The 22,816-nt window shown below is 36.7% G+C and overlaps 1 protein-coding gene across 1 annotated transcript in view; it reads right to left on the reverse strand.

The window, feature by feature from the left end:
• LOC134654561 (head-specific guanylate cyclase) overlaps window positions 1-22,816 on the reverse strand; it is a 78,942-nt gene that overhangs the window by 7,958 nt on the left and 48,168 nt on the right. Inside the window, exons 7-9 of the mRNA XM_063510022.1 lie at window positions 14,408-14,586; window positions 4,639-4,818; window positions 3,037-3,175 (exon numbers count right to left, since the gene is read on the reverse strand). Of these exons, the coding sequence (XP_063366092.1) occupies window positions 3,037-3,175; window positions 4,639-4,818; window positions 14,408-14,586 (498 nt within the window). The remainder of the gene's footprint in view (window positions 1-3,036; window positions 3,176-4,638; window positions 4,819-14,407; window positions 14,587-22,816) is intronic.

Here is a 22,816-nt window from a genome sequence, read left to right on the forward strand (position 1 = left end):
GCAACGTTTTTCGGTGTGTTGTTTCTCGGTTACGTATTTTTTCACTGTCAGAGAACCTTGAGACTTCTCCTTGAGAAAATCTTGATCAATAGATTTTTATTCCTTAATATTTTACGTCAAAAAATTACAAATGACAGATACAATTATTTTGTTTTGAACATTGTTTCAAAACACCAATTACCTCTTTCATCAAATATGCAAATAAATACCGACAGATCTACAAGATGAACGTTTTAGTGTTATACCGCAGGGATGCCTATAAACACGAGCAAACTTACGGAACCAATTTATATTAGTTAGCGTTATTAAATTGAGCCGGGAAGTAGCCTAAATTGGTGCCAAGGGATGCACGTGTTGCTGCGGTATTGGGCCAGTTTACACGAAACTTGGACCTCGCCACTTACTCCCATAAGTAACATAACAATTAAATTGTATAAGTATAGGCATGTTGACTGATATACCTATATGTTACCGTAAAAACTGGTTTTTAGTGAAAACGCGTTTTCCTTAGTTAAAACTAGTTTTTCGTAAGGCCCCAGTGAACACTAGTCTTCGCAAAATTCCTTGGTGAAATCTAGTTTTGATTACAAGTGATAGTGGCGCGACAAGTAGTGTTCTTTGATAAAAAAAATTGTGTTAAGTAGTTACGAACGTTTCTTGCGAACGTAACTTTTACGGCCCACCTTTTTACTTCTTTTTCTTATGTTTTAATGATTTTTCCTTTTTTTTCTTTTTTTTTGTGGCATTCCACTCCTGTGGATTCAGTATAAGGTCGAAAACCTATCTCACCCAGCAAAAATCGGTTCTAGTTGCTTTGTGTTCCGCCTAAAACCTACCAGTTAAATCTGACAACTCTCTAACTAATGCATCACAGCATTCACAATGTTGCAAAACAAAATTGTTAAACTATTTTGTCTCAATGACTGTATCTTTTTTGACATAAAAGACAACCTAATGAACATAATAACTCAGCGACACGGTATAATTGGTCAGAGTGCACGTTTTCAACGTGAACTAAATAATTTAATTTTGCACTCAAAATATCTTAGTATCAAAGGCTTTTTATTCGCTCTTAAAAGTCTATATGAATATTGACATGAATAACAAGAAAGTTCTAAAACACACCTAACGCCTCTAAAACAGGGAAGCTTATATGTTATACCGTATAACATTATTTTAATTAATTAGCGAGCCTTCATAAAAGGGCGTCAACTGAGTTATCTACCCACGGTCGCGCCTGCGGCTGTCACTTTTATGATACAATCTGAACTTTACACCACACCTGAGATTATACCCGCCGCATACCAAACTTTTGCCTCGAGTAAACCAGTGTATCTACTACTTACATTATTCTTAACTATGATATTATAATTATGAGTACGTGTGTTCGCAACACTACTTATATTAGATAGGTACTTAAACCATTATCTACATAGTAAAAAAACAAAGTCGCTTCCCGCTGTCTGTCCCTATGTATGCTTAGATCTTTAAAACTACGCAACGGATTTTGATGCGTTTTTTTTTAATAGATAGAGTGATTCAAGAAGAAAGTTTATGTACCTATATTTTGTTAACCAGTGCAAAGCCGGAGGGGGTCGCTAGTTATCTTATAAAGTACTAAAATTCATAACTAAACAACTTATTAGATTAATTTATAAAATATCTGCCATATTTAAATATATTTACACGAGTCTATTGTCACTGTTTAGAGGCATTTAAGCAATATATTACATATATGTGGTATTCTAAATGAAAAGGGACCTTATTGTCGATGGCGCTTACGCCGCACACAGTCGCGCGGCATTGTATTTATATCGGAGCATCGTTAATAATGGCGTAAGCACCATCGACGATAAGTTCGCTTTTCATAGATGACGTCACATATTTTTGGAATGTTGGCTTGTACTGGGTCCGGAATGAAATCGAGCGTCGGCGCCTAGCAACGGGGTGGCAGCGCGTTGGCGGCCAGCTTGTATATAAATATGTTTGTGAACTCGACTGTACCTCCTTATGAAGGAATATACAGGACCCTTTTGTGTTCGAGGAAATTAGATCGCTGACATTACTGGAGTTGACTGGCGTCTCACTCGAAATAATAAGTCAATAGGCTTGCCGAAGACATACACAAGGAGCATGTCACTCTTGAAAACACATTAACGGAGGGAGGCGTCGTGTTTCTCTAAATCAACATTTCCTAATACAAATCTATTGTGCTCGGTATGACAAAACTAAGGCATGAATAAGCGTAAACATAGTGACTGTTGATGTGTGTGACTTTTAACTAACCACAATACTTTTAATCTGAGAAATAAAATTATGCCAATAACTTAATTTTTCTGAGTAAGTAATTGTTTTGAAAGTAAAACTTGGAAACTCTCAGCCATACGACATAGGCGGCCATAAAACTTCTAAAGTGTCAGCCATACGACATAGACGGCCAGATTTTTATCAAGCTGTCGATTTTCCGTGGTCACATTTTGCGGCGGCATAATCGCGAAATCCCAATTTGGAACACAAAAGTGTAATAGGGACATTTAGGTAATTTTCCGATGAGGGACCAAAATTGCATACATTTTCGTAACTCAAGGAAGATACCATACGGTGAAATCGCGCTTATATTATAAGCAGAATAGGAAACTTTTCGGGATAGGGAAGATTTCGATAAAATTTGACGAACAGATATTTTTTTTCCAAATCTGACAAAAAGAAAAAAACTACAATACAAAATAAAAATCGGCCCAGGCGGACAATTTTAGGGAGAAAAAGTTCTCTAGCTTGGATACCAAACCATGTATTAAATTTTAAAAATCAATGGTGAATATTTTAAGTTTAAAATGTTCATATTACTGGCACTTCTTTATAATTTATTTCATTTCATTTATTCTGGTTGCCTAATTAGGTTGCTTAATTATTATGCTTGTTTAAAAGGCATAATTATGTAAATATAATGTAACCAATAAAAAATCGAAAAAGATGAAATATTTGTTTAAATAAAATGCTTGTGTTGGTGTCTATGAGTGTGTTTTTGATACTTACCTAACCATAGTCTTTTTGCAATGTGAGGTGGAAATATCAAATGCAGAAGACTGACGTTCTTCTCTCTCTCCTTGTCTACAGCTTTACTTGCTTCTTCTATTCTGTTCTTTAACTTGTCCATTCTTCTTCGAAGACCATCCTGTAACAAATTTCTCATTAGGATGAAATAAGTATAACATTTCACCAATTTCTTTAGACGTGATAACGTCTTATAAATCGATGAACACGGTAGCATGCACGAAAAAGTGTCACGTTGTGGACAGATCTCAATGGTAACGTTGTGGACAGATCTCCATGGTAACATATAAAAGTATGCAATTTTTCATCAATGTTTTCTTATGACGTCATCACGCAAAATTATCGTCCGTAAACCGACTTTACAGACAACCATATTTTTTAATTCAATAATTTGAATCAATCGTGCCAAAAAGTTTCGGCATGGCATGAGCATCAAACGTCCTCCGGAAGTTCCGGAACAGATCAACAAGTGGATTCTAAAAAAAGCTTTGACAAACTTTACTGGCCAAGAGCGGGTTTAACCGGTATTCACTGGAGCGGACGCTCCGGATAGAGGTATAAATCCGATTAACTGAAATTCGCTCAATTTTTTAAAAGTTTAGTGATTGTGTGGTAGTTATAAGCCTGATGTCGGAAAGGAAAGGTTTTGAAATAAAGCAAAAAATAATCTTATATCCTTTCGTGCTCCCGCCGCGTGGACATTAGTCATTGACGTCATTGTTGATAAAATACCTGTCTAATAAATATATTTTGAGTCAAAGTAATCAATTTTAGATACCTACGCTGTGTATTTATCTAACAGGTGTGTCATTTAACTTCAATACCTAAGATTTCAAAACATGGTATAAGATGTATTTTATTTTGTAAATGTTAAACATTTTTGGAAAAAACCGGGGCGCAATCAAACAATTATAGTTTTAGTCTGTCCGACACATTGCAATTATTAAACTTCAACTATACCTACCTATCACAGAATACCGGCTAAGTATATACTTTCTTCAAGAAGCAAAACACTTACAGTTTTGCATTTTTCAAATTGTACATCGTTAAAACTGATAATTTCTCCCTGAGTCCCTCTCGCCCATCAGCCATTAAAAACTTCTGAACGAGCAGTCTGCTTTTTCACGTCTTGTTGAGCAATGCATTTATCTATCTTAATATTTACAACTTGCACCAATTCATTGATCATTTTAATGATAATTATTTGTTTGAGTCACTAATTAATTATATCTCTAAACTCACTCAAATACATAGTCTCCTTTGAATGATATAAAATATCTCTGATTGAGGATTGGGATCATCGGAATTATTAGGTAGGTATAATTTTAACACGTTCACTGCCCCAACTGTTAACTGTCAACCTTACGGCCTTTTAATAGAGGCTTGCCGTGACCCATATGTGGGGTACGGGATAGTGAACGTGTCAAGTATAACCTCGGTATTTTTAGGAAGACACCAAGTCAACTTTTTCGAACAGTATTCGACTTTAAAGCGGAGCTGAAAAACTTAAAATAAAAGAACTATTTTTGGGACTCAATAACATAATCTCTTACACTGTTCCCTACAAATTTGTTCAATAGATACCTGAGCTCTAGCCTGTTCTCCAACCAGGATCACGTCCCTCGTGGCATCATGCAGAGGAATGTCAGAAATGAAAAGACCACGCCCAGTGAGGCCTTCCAGGCCATCTAGGAAGGGGGAGCCGACGAACAAGAGCGAGTCGGATTCCGGGCAAAACACCATCTGACCCTTTATTTCTAAGCCCTGTGGAAGAAAACAGTAATTAAAAATTGAAAACAGTACCTATAGTCACATATCGTCAGGTGACAAGCAAAAGTCACTAATTAGGTATAAAATATTTAAACAAAAATCAACCTTATTTTCGTAATAATATGGTTCACTATGGCTATGAACTTGTGGTGGTACTTAGTGAGTTTTGCTTGTCATCTGACGATATGTTTTCTGCTATTCTTCCGTCAAATGATCATGTACCGACAAGTCTTCAGACTTGTGAGGGACGAAAAATGTTTAATCCTTAACGCTTGGTAAAAAAGAAGCTGTAACGTACAAATGATTACTATTTTGCATGTAATGTAACTGTACATAATTAGACATTAAAACACTCATGTGGTCCTTGTGAGAAACTCACTTCGTTCGTTCCTTAAACCCACACTCGTAATTTAACACGGTTAATTATGTAGCAGTCACATAAACTACTATAACAAATTAGTCTGCGAAGGTGTTTTCTCTTACGTATATGCTAGCACATAGTCAAGTTATGCCGCAGAAAGTTGGCTTTTGCTTACGAGTTCCATCGAGCGTGGAAAGTACTTACATAGGAGTTTAAGTTATAGTTGAATAGCGAGTTCGGGCCCGTTTAGCACAAACACTTTGTAACTAGTAACGTTAGCTTTATGAACTAACTTTAGTTCGGTTACAATGAGCCTTCTAAGAAGGTGTTAATTGCAGCACTTTGTAAGAGAATATAATATGTATAATGTTAGTAGAGGTAATTAACGATCATAATTTTAAACAACCATACTTGCCGTATGCTTTATTTTTTAGCCCACGACTTCGTCTGCGTGGAGTTAGTAATTTGGGTAGCTTATTTTTACCCAATCTGCTTTTTAACGATTCCCCATACAAACTTCCACCCCCCTTTTCACCCCCTTAAGGGGTGAGTTCTGAGATAAAAAGTATCCTATGTCGTTCCCCGGAACTCAAAATATCTTGATAACAAAGCGGTTTAAGCGTGAAGAGGTAACAGACAGACAGACAGCCGTATTCGAACTTCAAGATATTCACAAGAGACGACACGTACTAGATCCATTCTAGATACGTTATAGTTTAGATTTCAACTAGTTCTCTTTTGCAGCGCAATTCCGGCATCCAATGTCACTTTTACGATAGATCGTGTTAGATATCTATTAGATGTGAATTAGATCTCTCAGTAATATCTTTTGGAAATCGTTCAAGAGTATCTCCAGAATCGCGGAAATGTCAAATTTGACAGGTTAGATTTTAAACATATCGTTATCGTACCTTGGCGATGTCTAAAAGATATCTAATAGATGTCTATTACAAAATCCGAATCGGGCCCAGACACACTTTCGCATTTATAATATTAGTATGGATTTTAGTGACCCTTTAACCTTCCGTATAGAACATTATGAACAAAATATTATTAAAGAGCGTTAGCGAACGTCTCCGTTTCAGCTTAGGCAGGTCCCAAAAAATTTTTAGTCTATGCCATCATTGAAAGCCTAGCCAACCTTCCTTATGCTGCCAATACCTAACTGTAGAATCTGTATCTGTAGGTTAGTTTTCTGCTTAAATCATAATTCACTGATCAAAGTCTCATTAGAGATTTTGCCAGTTGGTAACTAACTAATATTGCATGTTTAGGTAATTAATGCAAAATTTGGCGGTTTCAAACCACTTTGATAAATTACCAATTGCTTAGAGGAATTTGCTTTTAGTCATGTGTGATTATGTTCCAATTTTCGTTATTGAATATAACATAGCTCAGTAATATCAGTAGGTATTGATATATGAGCATTCCGCAACTACCTTGTCTTTAGTAATTCTGTTGATTAAAGTAGTTACACTTACTCGTATACTTAGTTATGTATTAGGTAGGTAACTGAATATTATATCCTATGAATTTAAAATCCATTTAAATTGTGAAATGCAAATAGCTTATAATTTATTAATTACATAGAATCATAAGTTAATGATAAAACATGAGGGATAGGAGGGGGTAATTAATTGACTGTAATTTTACACGGGCCAAGCAGACGCGAAACCTTGCATGATTTTTGAAATTTTCATCAAATACGCACCTACAAAGTAATAAAAATTTAAAATCGTTAAGTATCTGTCTCTCTATCGCTCATTGCATTCGAGCGGCAGAGAGGCGGACAAAGTTTTTCGATTTTTCGAAGTTACCGCCAACATCCTCATTTGAACGGAAAAAAATCACCAAGAGCGCACGAACCAATACCAGATGGTCTCTCACCTCCAGGGGCCCGTTTCTCAAAAGCTTGTAATTTGTAATACAAGCGGATGTCACTTTTTGACAGCTATTGTTAGAAAGGGCTTCCACTTGTATTACAAGTTACAAGCTTCTGAGAAACGGGCCCAAGAACTCACAATTAAAAAAAAATCTTCGAGCATCTTTCGAACACGCTCTCCGTTCGCTTTCTGTCCCAACTTCTGACGCTCTTATCTACGTAAATCTTCAGTATACTTCATCTTTTCTTCCAAACGACGTATATGTGAATAAAATTCGCACACATACGACTTTTGCTTTATCGCTGTTGTTCTGAGAGAACCTCGGAGTTTAGCATCTTTCTCTGCTATTCCGGAATTATTTGTTGCGAGCCAACATAATGCTTTTAGGAGCATCGTGTGTTTTGCTATCAATTTTGAAGCGACTTATTTGCACAGGGGAGCGATTCCTCCCTGTTTTGTTGAACTTTTGCCTTCGCCTTAATTTTTTGTACAGTGGCGGCGAATATACGATAAACCAAAATAGCAACACGACCAAAACGCCACTATTGGCACAGTACGTACAGTGCCGGCAACTAACGAAATCCAGCGTTATTTCACCGATATTGCATGTTGGGGGCTGATTCAGTTATGACAATTTGAAATGGGTTTCATTTCATCTTGATATGGTTTTCATCTAATTTTGATAAGACCTTGGGTCGTATCATCAGACATCTCATAAGCATCTATAAATACAAGAAAAATACTTTATGAGGCGACTTCTAATGGCATACTCACATAATAAATCAATAATTATTTAAGACAATTTTACACAGATCGACCTAGCTAGTCTCACAGTAAACACAATAAGGCTTGTGTTATGGATCCTAGATGACGATATATAATAATATATAGTTATATATAAAGAACTATATTCATCCACCCTGTATTCATAAAAAACAAACATCCATGACTCAGGAGCAAATATTTGTGATAAACACATAAATAAATGCCCTTACCTCTTGGTAACCCACGAACCCACGTCCTCCTGATTCGTAGGCAGCCACTACCGACTAGGCTAGGAGACCGTCATTGCATTAGAGTGCATTTCGTCAGCAAAGACCAGTACGAGCCGCTAACGCTGATTGGTGCTCACCACAAACAAGACATCCTCTAGACTGAGCATAGTAACGCTACCCCCTCTGCCACAAATATACGGTAGTTTTACTCCATCTTCGAGTCAAGTGTCAGAATCCCGTGCCGTGATTGGTCCGTGTCTTTGAACGGACCAATCACGGTACGGGATTCGCTCACCTCGTCCCCCGCACCCCAGTATTTTTGGCAGCATCGGTTTCATGAAATAATTGCTCTAAACTCCGTCTAGAGGATTCCTAGTCTATTGTAGTTGTTTTGTTGTTCAACATCAGAACCATATCAAATTCTTAAAACAGAATTGTCTTCTTGGTGTGCCACACACCGGGATATTGAATTTCACGCATGAATTGAGTTGAACGGAGAATTAGTAGGTTAGCTGCCTGACTCTCAACCACTTTTGTACTCGGTGCACCGTGTAAGTTGAGTCAGGAAAGCGTTGGCATAAACTCTTACTGCGTATATTTATCTAGATCTAGAGCATAGACAAATAAGTAAGCTTAATTACTGAATACTATTTCTCTACAAATACCTAGAGTCAATTTTCCAAATACTGAAATTTGGAAATCAGTGGAAGATTTTAAAACGATAACATTTTACTGACGAAAAAAAATTAGTACATATTGAATTATCTCTATTTGGACCCACAGCTCATGTTTTTTCCTACCAAGACTTATTGCTTTGGTATTAGTGTTTTTTTTTTAACTTTTGAATGTTTTTTTTCTTTTTTTTTTCAAATCCTAATCAAAAAGGACAATTATTGAGCCTCAACGGCGTCAACGTTGCGCTTTAAAGGGTTCGCAATTATTTTACCTTTTTACAAATAAATAATTATACATACTAAAATAATAGGCAACATTTTGAATCTTGCGTACATGCAACAACTAGCACCTTAAAGCCATTTCTTGTACCAAATTTTAGTGGCAAATAAGCTAACGGCCTATCTGATAGTAAGCGGAGCATTTTCTAACGTCAGTTAACATTCATTTTAGGCTGATTTAACAGTAGCGCTATGACTTGATTTCCTTTCGCTCTATATTCTATGCATACTTTTCACTGCAATAACACACTACTACGCCATCTGTTATTTCAGACAATATTCTCGAACCTGCATTAACAACGGGCCTTAAGTGTTGAGCACATAGATCAATACATCTACAAATTAATGCACTATTAGACACAGTAGTTGTTTTATCAGTATCAGTATCTTCGAATAATATTTAAGGGCATTTTCACTTAACTGTGTACCCTTAACGGCCGGTTAGTAATCGTAACAAAACTGACGGTCAATGTCAAATCCCATATATTTTGTCAGGAATGTAACGGTTAAACGTTACTGAAATACGACTTAAGTCGCGCTTTAAAGTACAAGTTTAAATGAAATTGCCGTTAAACAGATTGGTACGTATATACTGCATATAAGAAAGTCGAAAGTCTCCAAAATCGACAAAGTTAGGTATAAATATTTAATAGTCTAGTAATTTTGTATCGCGTGCTGAAATATATTAACCAAAGCCAAGTTAAGAACCTTTTACCCTACTATAGTGTAGGCACAAAAACGCTCATATTTCCTTTCACAAATAGGACATGGACAGTTTCTTTTATAACGGCACTTTCTACCCCTTTCTACCCTTTCTTTGTAGTACGCTTTGTAGGGCTCGCGAGGCCTATTGTGTAGGCCTCGCACTGTTTTCATAACAAGTAACAACACGTCAATGAACGTTCAAGGGTTCCACTTGATTGCGTATTCTTTTATAAAGAAATGACTACAGATATACTAAGGATTAATAAAATTGACCCTATTCTATGTTTTATTTGGTCGTTAGGGCAACTTTCAAAGGACGATCATAGATTGAAAAACAAATATGTCTGGTTTATAGCACAATACCATGACTTAAGTTGGTCAACAATGAAATATTTCGAATTATAGTGCGACATAAAATAGTAGAAATTATATAAAATGGTACTAAAAAATTTCCATACTAAATGTTGCTATATTTAAGCATTTTACGTCAAAAATGTTACAATTACGTAGGAAGTCGCGCCCTAATTTATTTTCTAAAATTTCTATCTACCAAATTGTAGGCATTTGTTTCACTAATATTCTAACTCCTTTCGAGAACAAAAAATAGAAATGATTTTTTTTTATTTGTTTAGAGACGAGTACCTTCGATAGAGAGGGCCTAAGCCTCTTAAAGGGGTAAAAGAACGTTAAGCTGTCAAGAAAAATAAGTCCACAACACATACGCTTTAAGTACCCAAATATTTACCATCCATATGTATACTATCTATAAAAGCCAACGTTACCTAACGTTATTTACCCACTTCGTAACTAAATTCAGCTTAACCTGATCCAACCTTTTCGCCCGGCGCTCAATGCCTTGCCCAAACATAGTTAAGAGACTGGCAAATATTACAGGGTCACTATTTATTTACATTCCCGAACAAATCTCGTGTAACGAGCTCATCTCGGTTCGGACCCTTTCCACAGATTACACAAGCAGATACGTCACGAAAAACACACGTTCCGAACTGGCACGCGTGAAGGCCAGTGCCACAATTCGCGCGGTAAGCAACGTGGTAAAAAAGATTATCATTTAATTAGAGGTTTCGAGGGAAGCCAGTGCTGTCAAACTGGTTTAACTTGACAGACATTCCACGTACTCCTATGAGTAAATACTGTTGAATTGAATTGAATTGAAAAGGTAGGCCGAAGTGGCATTATTTTATTGGATCTTAGAACGCGTAAATGTAGGTAACTACTTAAACGAACGTGGTTTGTTAAGATCACCACATTTTATTTTTGCTTCACGATCATTAGCGCACAGAAAACTATTTTGCTTAAGTATCAAATAAAATAAAAATTCCACTTTAAGGAGAAAACAAAATGTACTCGTAGTATCCATACATCGTTACACCCATTTACGTTATATGTTTTTAAATTCTGTGCCATATAGGCAATAAAACACTATTTAAATAAGTAAGTCACCATTATTTACCCATTATTGAGTATGTTGTGCGTGTGGAAAGGTGCCAGAGGTCACGAAAATTGTATAAGAACCTTTGACAGTTTGAAAATACTCAACCAGCACATTGTGACATACGCCGTTAACGCGTCTCACCGCTGCATGAGTTGAAAAAAAATCGTGTTTGTTTAAATGTGGCAAATCTGCCCTTATAATATTAATATACAATCTTTGTCAACGGTATTATCGGTTTGTTACGAAGAGCATGACGTGAATCCAGAAGTGATAATTTCTGTTATTGTGTATGTGTATTCATCGCAAGGGTTGTGTGTAAACTCTAAAGCCGAGCCGGTTGATTTGATATTGTATAGTGTTATAATGTAAGTACCTAGTATGATAATTGAGCCAAGGTTTTGAACATTTTGGGAAATTTATAGGTATTTAAACTACTTGCAACTGACAAAAGTGACACACTGCTAGGCAAACGGCTCCCGTCTTTCTCACCAGACTTAGCCAATATTTATTTTCCTTAATTTATTTATTTTTAAAATTTAATTCAGGCAACAAGTTAGTATGTAGCAGTAATAGACCTTTTCATATGCAGCCTTGTAGGTAATGACACTTGAAATCGTGGCTGTATAGCCCCCATGCGAAAGAGGATATCTGGGGGCACGGTAGTGCCCCCGCCAAGACGAGTAAAGCGAAGCGCAAGGGCACTACCTACCTTTTCTCGAAGTGCTTCGTCGTTTTTTTGAACCCTCATAACTTGGATTTGGATTATACCTACCAGATAAACAAAATTCTCGGGATATGGTGTCAATAGTGGACTTATAAAACATAAAAAATTTCAATTGCATAGCTCTTATACTTAAGATTTTATTCATATCTAAAAAACCCCGATTTCGTCACTGACTCACTCACTCACTGTTGATCATCAAAACCTCTAGGGTACTTCCTGAAGTCCTAGGAAGCTGAAATTTGGTATGTAAGATAGTATTAGTACACAAACAACAAAAAAATTCAAAAACTTGAAATTTTTTGCCCCTAAGGGGGGGGAAAAGGGGGGTGGAATTTTGTATGGGAAATCAATAACCGCTGAACCGATTTAGTTGAAATTTGGTATGTAGATAGTTTTTGTAATGGGGAATGGCATAGAATAGTTTTCAACCCCAAAATCACCCCGTAAGGGTGAAAAGGCGGTGGAAAAGGGCGTTAGGGGAAAAAGAGGGTTGAAGTTTGTATGGGGCATCGGTAAAAAGCAGATTGTATAAAAGATGCCCCGAGGTACGTATTTAAGGATTTTTAATAGTAGGTCCTTAAATCAAACGCGCAACCCTTTAAATAGGGGATGGAAGTAACTTACAAAAAGAAGTGAAATCCCACCAAAAACATTTTCATGTAAAATGTTGCCAAGACGAAACCATAAGGCTCGCACTGACAAAAAGTTATCAGATCTCTTGTAGAGCCAAGCTTCTAACTCTACAAGCCCTAACTTCACAAACTCTACACCTTAGTCAAAATATGTGGCTTGGCCGTTTCGTTACTCCAAGAACTATTGTATTATAAAAAATAATGAATACCTAGTGAATACATTTTTCACCTTACGTCCATGTGACAGTAGCGAAATGGTCAAGCCACATATTTTGACTAAAGTGTAGAGTTTGTGAAGTTAGGGCTTGTAGAGTTAGAAGCTTGGCTCTACAAGAGATCTGATAACTTTTTGTCAGTGCGAGCCTTATGGTTTCGTCTTGGCAACATTTTACATGAAAATGTTTTTGGTGGGATATTATATACTTGGTCAAGCAGATCTTGTCAGTAGAAAAAGGCGGCAAATTTGAAAAATGTAGGCGTGAAGGGATATCATCCCATAGAAAATTTTAATTTCGCGCCTTTTTTTACTGACAAGATTTGATTGACTAGCTTTATGTACCTAATCTTTTTGTAGTAAACCCAAATATACAAATACTCGTAGTCTGCAGTTCCCTTTATTAATAGACCCTTAAGGAGGTTCAGTGTAATCCAGCCACTTCAACATTCAGCCGCAAAGGCTATGTGTAGCTTAAAGTATCTTAAGTTGTAGCCACTCCTCTTAATTGGGTCGAGGAAATAGAACACGGACAATTGTAATTATATGTAGTCGCTGTAAGTACGGACCAAACGAAGGTCATGACAGAGGACCTTAAGAGCTACTAATTTTACCCCCGTATAGGTATGTTCAGCAAAAATTTATGGTTTTGAGGCCTATTGTGAGAACCATATTTGTCACTTACTGGTTAAAAACCTTCGCTTTAAACCTCTGCTGTATTTTGAACGAACTGATATTGCGTTCACTTCCCGAACGCTGCCCATTAAAATGCTAAGCTACGTAGTACCTACCTATTCATTTTTTTTTGTAAATAACTAATTAAAGTTGTTTTATTCCCGACGTTTCATTTTTTCAGGTTTATTATTTTAAAAATTAATAGAATTCTTTTTTTACTGCAAAATGAATTAAAAAATAAATCGGTTCTCTTTTATTCAAAACATTCGCTTGAACATTGTTCCGCTTTTAGTCAAAGTTAAATCCAATAAACGTTTAATAACTGGTAGAGCACGAAGTTGTTTTCCTGTTTTGAAGTCGAGCGGTAGCTATTCAGGCTAAAGGTTGTGGTGTATTAAACCGAGCGACGGGAATGTTGATTTAAAACATAGATTGACACACTTAAAAGGAAGTCACATACGGTTTTGTTAGAGCTATACATAGTGCGTGCTATCCACGAAGACGCGTCCCACTCTTCTTCTTTACATTAACTATCACTTATGGTTCAAGTGTGCTTTTATGGTTCAACCTTTTAGCAGTGTACAGTCGCCATCAGATATATCGGAGCGGTCAAGGCGCTCACCAATATCTGAACACGCCTCTATTGTCAAGGCGTTAGAGTGCGTGTTCGAATATTGTGAACATCTTGGCCGCTCCGATATATCTGATGGCGACTGTAGTACCTAGTTCTGCCTATACATATTTATAGGCCTTATAGCTAAATAATTAATGTGTATAGACAGTACTACTACACTGCTAAGTTGCACACTTAAACTTTACTGTTTTAAGCGGTTAGGAAGAACAGCGGGACGCGTCTTCGTGAATGGCACAAACTATATGTTTGATGCGTTGACAAAAACTTGCGACCACCCACAGAATCCCTTTACCTTACAAGCCTACAGTAGTCAGGCAACTGCCAGTTAAATGAAGTCAGGCTAGCACTCACCTCAGCAGCAGTCCCCGCGCCAGGAATGTTGACCGCGAACATGAAAGGTGTATTCACACGCTTCAGAATCTCGCGGAAGTCTAGGGGAACGCCGCGGGGCCGCAACAGCCTGAAGTATGTGTTTAGACTGGACCCACGCGACGCGAGCTCCGTGCCGAATAGACGCATGAATCCTGAACCTGTGGATGAAAGCAACCAGTTAATAATTGATCAAACTTTCATATGTATAAAAATCTTTCAAAAAATCTCAATCAGAGTACTAAAAGTTCGGTCAGGATCCTTTCAGTTATCATACACAGACGTTAAGGTATTAACATTTTATTGAACCAACCCGTTAATTACACAAAAAACGGTTAAGCGATGTACAAACTTTGATCGATCTTCGATTTTTGGTAAATTATTTACGCTTCTGTGTTTCACTTACGAATTAGCTTCAATTGTTGCACATCTACCTATAACTAATACCTTTTGAATAAAATGTGATAATTAAAAGTACGTATGTGTACGTAAGTGACGTATACAGACTAAGATTGTTATTATATAAAGTCTATTTTTTTATTCGGTAGACTAAAATGACATTTCATAGTATGAAGTGACACATGATGTTCATACCATGAAATGTCATTTTAGTCTACGGAATAAAAAGATAGACTTTAGAGAATAAAAATGATGAAAATAAGCTACGGTTAACCAGTGTTATATAGTTATAAATAAAGTGTCATTCAATAGAACTTGCTAACTATGTAAACAAACCGCCATACTAAAATTGACATTGAATGTCAATTTACTAGTAACTTTTGTTTACATAGTTAGCAAGTTCTATTGAATGACACTTTACATAAAACATAATTCCCGGTAGTCCCTACGCTCATCAACTTCAGCTGAGATGCTAAGTCATTTCTGAGCCACTTAATATTATAATATCTCATTTTCTCATTATTGACTACAATATTAGCTATTTTTATAATACAAACACATTTTATTAAAAACCTATAACATGATTAAAACCAGCGGGCTCCATTCCACGGTTCCATTTTTATCGACTATCACTATGCCCGTCACTTTCGCACTTACATACTTGTTAGAACGTGACAGGCATGGTGATAAACGATAAAAATGCGACCATGCTACTAGGGCTGAACATTACTTTTCTGCTTCTATTTTATTTGCTAGTTTGTACCTACAACTGTATCTCCATTCAGCCGTGGCTAATATCAAAACATTTCCACGACCCTGCACAAAGGGGTCTCATTAGTTCTTGCCTATAACTTCCCCAGAACCTGAAGGTCGGATGTATCTAACAACGATATAAGACATCTGACCGAAGTGATAAATATAATGCTATTTTGTATTCCACAATGACGCAAAATGAATACAACGACTGAATGTTGTCGGAAATCCACCTCTAGTTGTCTAGTTAAACTAGGATTTGCAATCCGAATCCGGAATGTATAAAATTATTCGGATATGTATCCGGATCCGCGTATCTTCCCATACTTACATTTCGTATCCATCGTGCAAACCCTAAGTTTAACGTTATGTTTTTTTTTTTTAATGTAGCTTTGAATTAAATTAAGCAATTCTTAGCAGAATTCTGATTTTAAAATCTTTTGACATGATTCTGATGTCGCTGTTTGATGCGCGAGAATTCACTATGACTTTATTAGGCATTTGATAATAGTATAGGTAATATGAATTTATGTGGTTCATTCATGCTTTGAACAGACATAAATTGACTAGATTATACCCACCATAATTCTTTCAGAAAGCAAATCCATTAATAATAAAATAACCTTAACAGCAACTGTGGATACCCTGAACCCTTGAACCCTTTACGTAACACTTTTCTTAAAATGTTCGAAAATATATAAGTTATTTTCGCTCCCCTCTGTTTTTAATTCACCTAATGAACTAGGCTAATTTAAAAATAACCCTTTTAACCTCTTTTTATAATCGGAATCTACATGGTGGATTGACCTTGGGCCTTTTCGTGTTACAAAAATAAAGCTAAAGGTCTTAATAACACGAAAGTTAACCTAAATTTCATCGCTGGGTCATTCGTATCCCATTGGTCGTTAAATTAAAAACGTAAGCGATTTTTATTGTGTTTTTTACGTTTGTGGTAAGCAAAATAGGTTGGAAGTAATACGCGCAGCCTCTTTTTTTACAAACGATGATTTTTATACAACTATGAACATTTATATGCCAGTAAGAACATAAATAGAAAAGGCTTGAATAATGTCTATAGCCTATTATTCCTCATAATATATAATAAAAATACATTGCTACTAGTTTCTGTCCGCGACTTCGTCTACGTGGGGTGATTTATCAAGATGATTGATAAACTATCTTATGTCCTTCCCCGGGCCACAAACTCTCTCCGTAACCAAATTTATCTAATTCGTTTTAGCGTGAAGAGGTATCAGACAGACAGAGTTAAGGTCCGTCACACAGGCGCGTTTTCCGGGCGGCGCGTGAGCGTTTTATATTATATGTAAAAGCGGCGTGCCCCGCTCACGCCCCGCCCGGAAAACGCGCCTGTGTGTCGAAGCCTTTACTCTCGCATTTATAATACCTATTAATGGGGTATCCCTACTAAGGTACTAAGTGTACTAAGGATTATTTTTTCTGAAGTTCATTGATGCAAACCAATACATTAGTGCGCTTTATCTAATACGAGTAGTAACGAAAAAAAGAAACATTAAACACAGGCGTTTAAGAACCAGTATTTACCTAACAAAATGTAACCTAATTATGAAGATCAAAAAGTAAACCTATGGTCTGCACTTAATCCACCGGGGCCCATAAATAATTATAGTCCACCTAAACCCGGCCGTTAAAGGGGCAATTTCACAGATGATGTACGGGAGTAGGTACGTACCTTTTCCAACCTCGTATCTTGGGCTACGTTAACATTTCAAAATCAATCTCACACCCTATAACTTAACGTGCAAATTCAAATGTACAACATAACTGTTACATGAGGTTCGGGAAATGAAACTGGATAATGCGGCGTAAAATAGATGAGACATAAATGGATAGGGAAAATATAAAATTAATTGCGCAAAACCAGGATGAGCCAGTTAATGTACGAGTAGTATCGTTTTGTGTCTATTAATCTCATCAGATTTATCTATACCTATTTATCATCACTACATAGTATAAAACAAAGCCGCTTCCCGCTGTCTGTCTCTATGTACGTATGCTTAGATCTTTAAAACTAGGCAACGGATTTTGATGCGTTTTTTAGGGTTCCGTAGCCAAATGGCAAAAACGGAACCCTTATAGATTCGTCATGTCTGTATGTCTGTCTGTCTGTCTGTCCGTCCGTATGTCACAGCCACTTTTCTCCGAAACTATAAGAACTATACTGTTGAAACTTGGTAAGTAGATGTATTCTGTGAACCGCATTAAGATTTTCATACAAAAATAGAAAAAAAAAACAATAATTTTCTGGGGTTCCCCATACTTCGAACTGAAACTCAAAATTTTTTTTTTCATCAAACCCATACGTGTGGGGTATCTTTGGATAGGTCTTCAAAAATGATATTGAGGTTTCTAATATCATTTTTTTCTAAATTGAATAGTTTGCGCGAGAGACACTTCCAAAGTGGTAAAATGTGTGTCCCCCCCCCCCCCCTGTAACTTCTAAAATAAGAGAATGATAAAACTAAAAAAAATATATGATGTACATTACCATGTAAACTTCCACCGAAAATTGGTTTGAACGAGATCTAGTAAGTAGTTTTTTTTTAATACGTCATAAATCGCCTAAATACGGAACCCTTCATGGGCGAGTCCGACTCGCACTTGGCCGCTTTTTTAATAGATAGAGTGATTCAAGAGGATGGTTTATGTACAATTTGTTAACCAGTGCGAAGTCGGGGCAGGCTACTAGTTAAGTATAAAAACGAATACATAGTTGGAGAAACAAACAACAATAAACTGTATATTAGACGAAACAAAGTTTTAAATTCAAAAACACGCCCAATGCTTCTGGGATCCCGGAACCTGATTCGGATTTAAATCCGAGTTAACAACTTGAATGATGCTTTAATGAATGAATGAATGAATTTTTCAGCTTTTAACACATCACGGCTAAGTTACGATAGGTACGCAAGAAATAAAACTATTATATGAAACGGATTATATCGCGTATATTAAATTTTATTCTACATCCCGACGTTTCGAACCCTTTACAGTGTTCGTCGTCAACGGGTGACTAAGGAAAAACTACACTGTGCAAATCTACCCAACTTAATATATAATACGCGATATAATCCGTTTTAATAGTATAGTAGGGGAAGTCCGGGTAAAGCGAACACCCCAGGCAAAGCGAATTTGGGCTCCCAATCCTAAACTATTCGACTTTGTCGCACCACGCGCCTATATGATGTCCAGGATCCTTCGCTCTATGAGCGGCAAGCGTCACAGGGAGCGGTCGCTGTGAGCGTCGTCGGTGACGAGTCAAAATGTGTTTTTAGTGCAAAATATTTGATTTTGAAAGGTAAGTACATTGTATGTTATTTTGTCACAGTAATTATCTCGAATTTTAATTCAAGATGCTTCTATTGCTTATTAAAGTATCTTCCTTTAACAACGCATTTCTTTTAAAACAATCCAACGGTTTTTTTTTTTTAATTCTTCATAATCTTTAACTGACTGAATGGGCAAAGTGGATCGGGCAAAGCGGATAGCGCGTTCACTTTGAATTTATTAGGTAATTTTTTTTAATGATAATATTTTGTTACAGATGGTATATAAATATCAAAAAAAGATCGATAATGGCTCCAGGCTAACAGATGTCATGGAAATGGCTATCAGAATGTGGATTCGCTGTGTTAAAATGTCTTCAGAAATGCCGTGAAGACTTATGCTTATGAAATCAGTGAAAATATATCAAAAGTTACTTGTGACAGCTTTTTCAAATTAATATTATTGAAATGATCTTATGTTGATTAATTTTCACTTAGTTATTAAGTTCACTAAGATTTTAGGAGTAATATTTGCTTTTCCCGGGGGCCTGTTTCACTTTGCCCGGCACCCTGGGCAAAGCGAATAAAATATCTTTTTTTACGTTTTGTTCAAAATTGCAGCAACTATTAAACATTGGAGGCTAGTGTTGTTTTAAATTAAAAGATTATGAAATAAAGACTTATTATTGATACTTTTTTCATTTCTTCCTCGTTAAATTTGTCTGTTATGTCAAGTCAAAGGTAAAGGTGTTCACTATGCCCGGACTTCCCCTATATCATGAGTAACGCAATCCATATAAAAAAGAAACTTGTAATGTTCACAATATTTCATTTCTTACTTTCACCACTATTTTATTCATCACGTTTCTCATTTACTACCCTCATAAAATTAAGCACATTTTTATATTGGGAACTAGGGGATACTTTTTCCGAATGGTTTACGGTGTTTGCCTACTTTGACCTCGACATTATTTTCTTCGGCAGAAACTCCCAAGTGCAAATAAATAACAACCCTAATAACAAATAACATCAATGACATAGTATCACAAAGAAACTCAATTGGACAGAAATGTAAATACCTATTGTCGATAAACTGTGGCATAAAATACAATGTAGATATAGATACCTACATACCTACATTGTATATGTTTTATGACATTATTTGACACATTCTTTTGTATATGACATCATCATATACAAAAGAAAAAGTGACCTAGGAGGTCGATTCTTATTTAATAATTTGTTATGGTTTTTATACGACCTTGACTTGACGATTGTCTTTGTGATTGGCGCGCATCTCACGCACAGCTGTCGCTTCATTTCGCATGCACCAATCAGCGTGAAAGATTGTTTAGACGACAACGGTTTCACTCATTTGAATTTTTAAGTCGCTGTTGGCGACACGTTTCAGGCCCTTCGGGGGTCCTTCTTCAGGCTCGAGTGCTCGCTGCAACTCGTGCACTGAGCGTGCCGCCCGCCTCAATAACACTCAATAGCGACTAAAAACTCAAGTGAGTTAAACCGTTGTCGCCTAAATAGTTTAAAGTATGTCTCACGAAAGTTTAATATCGAGCGTGAAGGATCTTCAAGGTCGTATCAAAATTAGATCAAAACCGTAACAATTTGTTAGATCTGAATCGGGCTCTGGAGTATTCAATATTCGAGACTGGCGTCGTAACTCCTAGGCCACCCAGTCACGGCGAAACTATTTAATCCCAATTTTTCTAGTGTAGGTAAGTATAATCTTGAACAATCTAGTTTGTCTTGTGTGTCTCGTAGCAGTGTTTTTTTCAACTAAATACTATTCCCTTAAAGGTCTCAAGGATCTCGAGAACCCTCCGCCAAAAGTTTAAAAGTCAGTGTTTCAAATTACAAGGTCCTTCAACGGTTTAAGCGCCTGGCGGTGCGTTGTCTCTAGTAGGTATCTAACAGAATCGTTTTGTACAAGATGTTCAAAAAAGGCCAATTCAAAGTTTCGTTTTAGCTACCGTATCTAGTACATATAACAAACGGATCTATATAAAGACCTGATCTAGGTCAGTCTGACTGCAATGCTGAGATAGCGAGAGCTGCAAATTTAGATAATCTTGATGGATTGAAGTTTTAACGGTGGCTTCGGAGAAATGATGTCAATTTTACCCGAGCCATTATCGGTGGACCTTGAGGGGGAAAATAGCATTGGATCTTATTTGTTGTTTTACGTAACTTTAAACTTCGAGTTATTTAAGAACAGTTTATATTAAGCAAAAACCTTCCACTAATTAAATCTAACAAGCCTCAGTAAATTTTTTTATGAAATGGTTTTAGCTCTAATTACTATTACAAGGTTACTTATATTCAATAGCGTGATACAATGGAATTCCTAACCCTGCAGACAAACTCTTGTATTTTAAGTGTTTTCATATAGGTATGAAATTTTCCAAATTGCATATTATATGAATATTACTTATGACACAAAGTTTTCCGGTAGCTAATGGATGTATTTTATTCCGAAATCACAGTTACGGCATTAAGCCCGCAACCCGATGGAACCTAAACGGCTTAGCGTCCGTATGACAACGAACACTGAGATATCCGAACGGCGAAATGTGATCGGTTTAAGCCAATTTTACGTGTGCCATGTGTATTGTTGGACGAGCTCTATACGTCGTTCAATCACGAAGTGCCAGTTGAACGCTTTGTGGAAAATGACCTGACACTGATCCCCAGATCTGACACTTTGTTGGAGCAACTACGCCATCAAAGTTCAACAGTAGACGTCTGATAGCAGCCGTTATCAACGTGATAAAATAACAATCACTTTTTAGCACCGCGCGTTTGAAAATAAAGATAATATCATTATCATGCACTTTTTAGCACCGCGCGTTTGAAAATAAAGATAATATCATTTCGTGTACGAGCACTATCATGTCCGTACTAGTTACAGTTACTATAACTGTGGGCTTGAAACAAAACCGGACAAATGCGAGTCGGACTCGCCCACCGTGGGTTCCTTACTTTTTAGTGGGTAATTGTTTTTATAAGGCAACAGAAATACATCATCTATGAAAAATTCAACTGTCTAGCTATCACGGGTCATGAGATACAGCCTGGTGACAGACAGACAGACGGACAGTAAAGTCCTAGTAATAGGGTCCCATTTTTACCCTTTGGGTACGGAACCCTAAAAATAGGACCACTAATGCACTTGGCAAAATGCATGAGCTCAAGATATCTGTTAGGGACGAAGTTCATTGGCAACTAACGCATTGCAAAAACTGACCGAACAGATGCATCGATATGTCATGTTATTGGAGAAAGCTACTGCACTAGGAACCTTTGCCAAATTACAGTAATTACGTGGTCCCAACTAACGTGGCAACCCTAACCAAGTCAACGAGGGCTCCGGGTGTCCTGTACCCTCTTGGCGACGGTCCGTCGAGAGTGAGCTACAACCAATTAGACTAAACTGGATTGAGGCAAGGGTAGCTGAAGATAGGAAGGTATTGCGCGAGCTTGTGAAGGCATCTACAATTCTACATCTCTGAGGTATCTTAGGACAACAATAACAACGGGGCTCCAACAAACTAGGAGGACAAATAGGGATGATGACACATGTTGAATTTTATAACAAAATCTAGTAAAATAGATAGCAAATGAGCAATTAATCACAATATTGTGGAAATTAAAAAAAAATATGGAAAAAATACAAATATACAGCACCTGAAAGTTTCAAAATTTAAGTTTTTTTTTAACTTCCAAAAACGAAATCTAGGTAAGGATACCATTCGATTCCTCACATTTTACCCAAAAAAAGATTATATAGCAACTATATACATAAACGCAATATTTCACCGACAATAACGCAATTTTCTTGTTTTGTTCATACTTCAAGATGCGCTCTCAGTGACCTTGACGTCACGTTCACATAGCAATTTGTTCAGGGAGTTTCGCG

Source organism: Cydia amplana, chromosome 15, assembly GCF_948474715.1.
Source record: "Cydia amplana chromosome 15, ilCydAmpl1.1, whole genome shotgun sequence".
Classification (NCBI taxonomy): Eukaryota; Metazoa; Arthropoda; class Insecta; order Lepidoptera; family Tortricidae; genus Cydia; species Cydia amplana.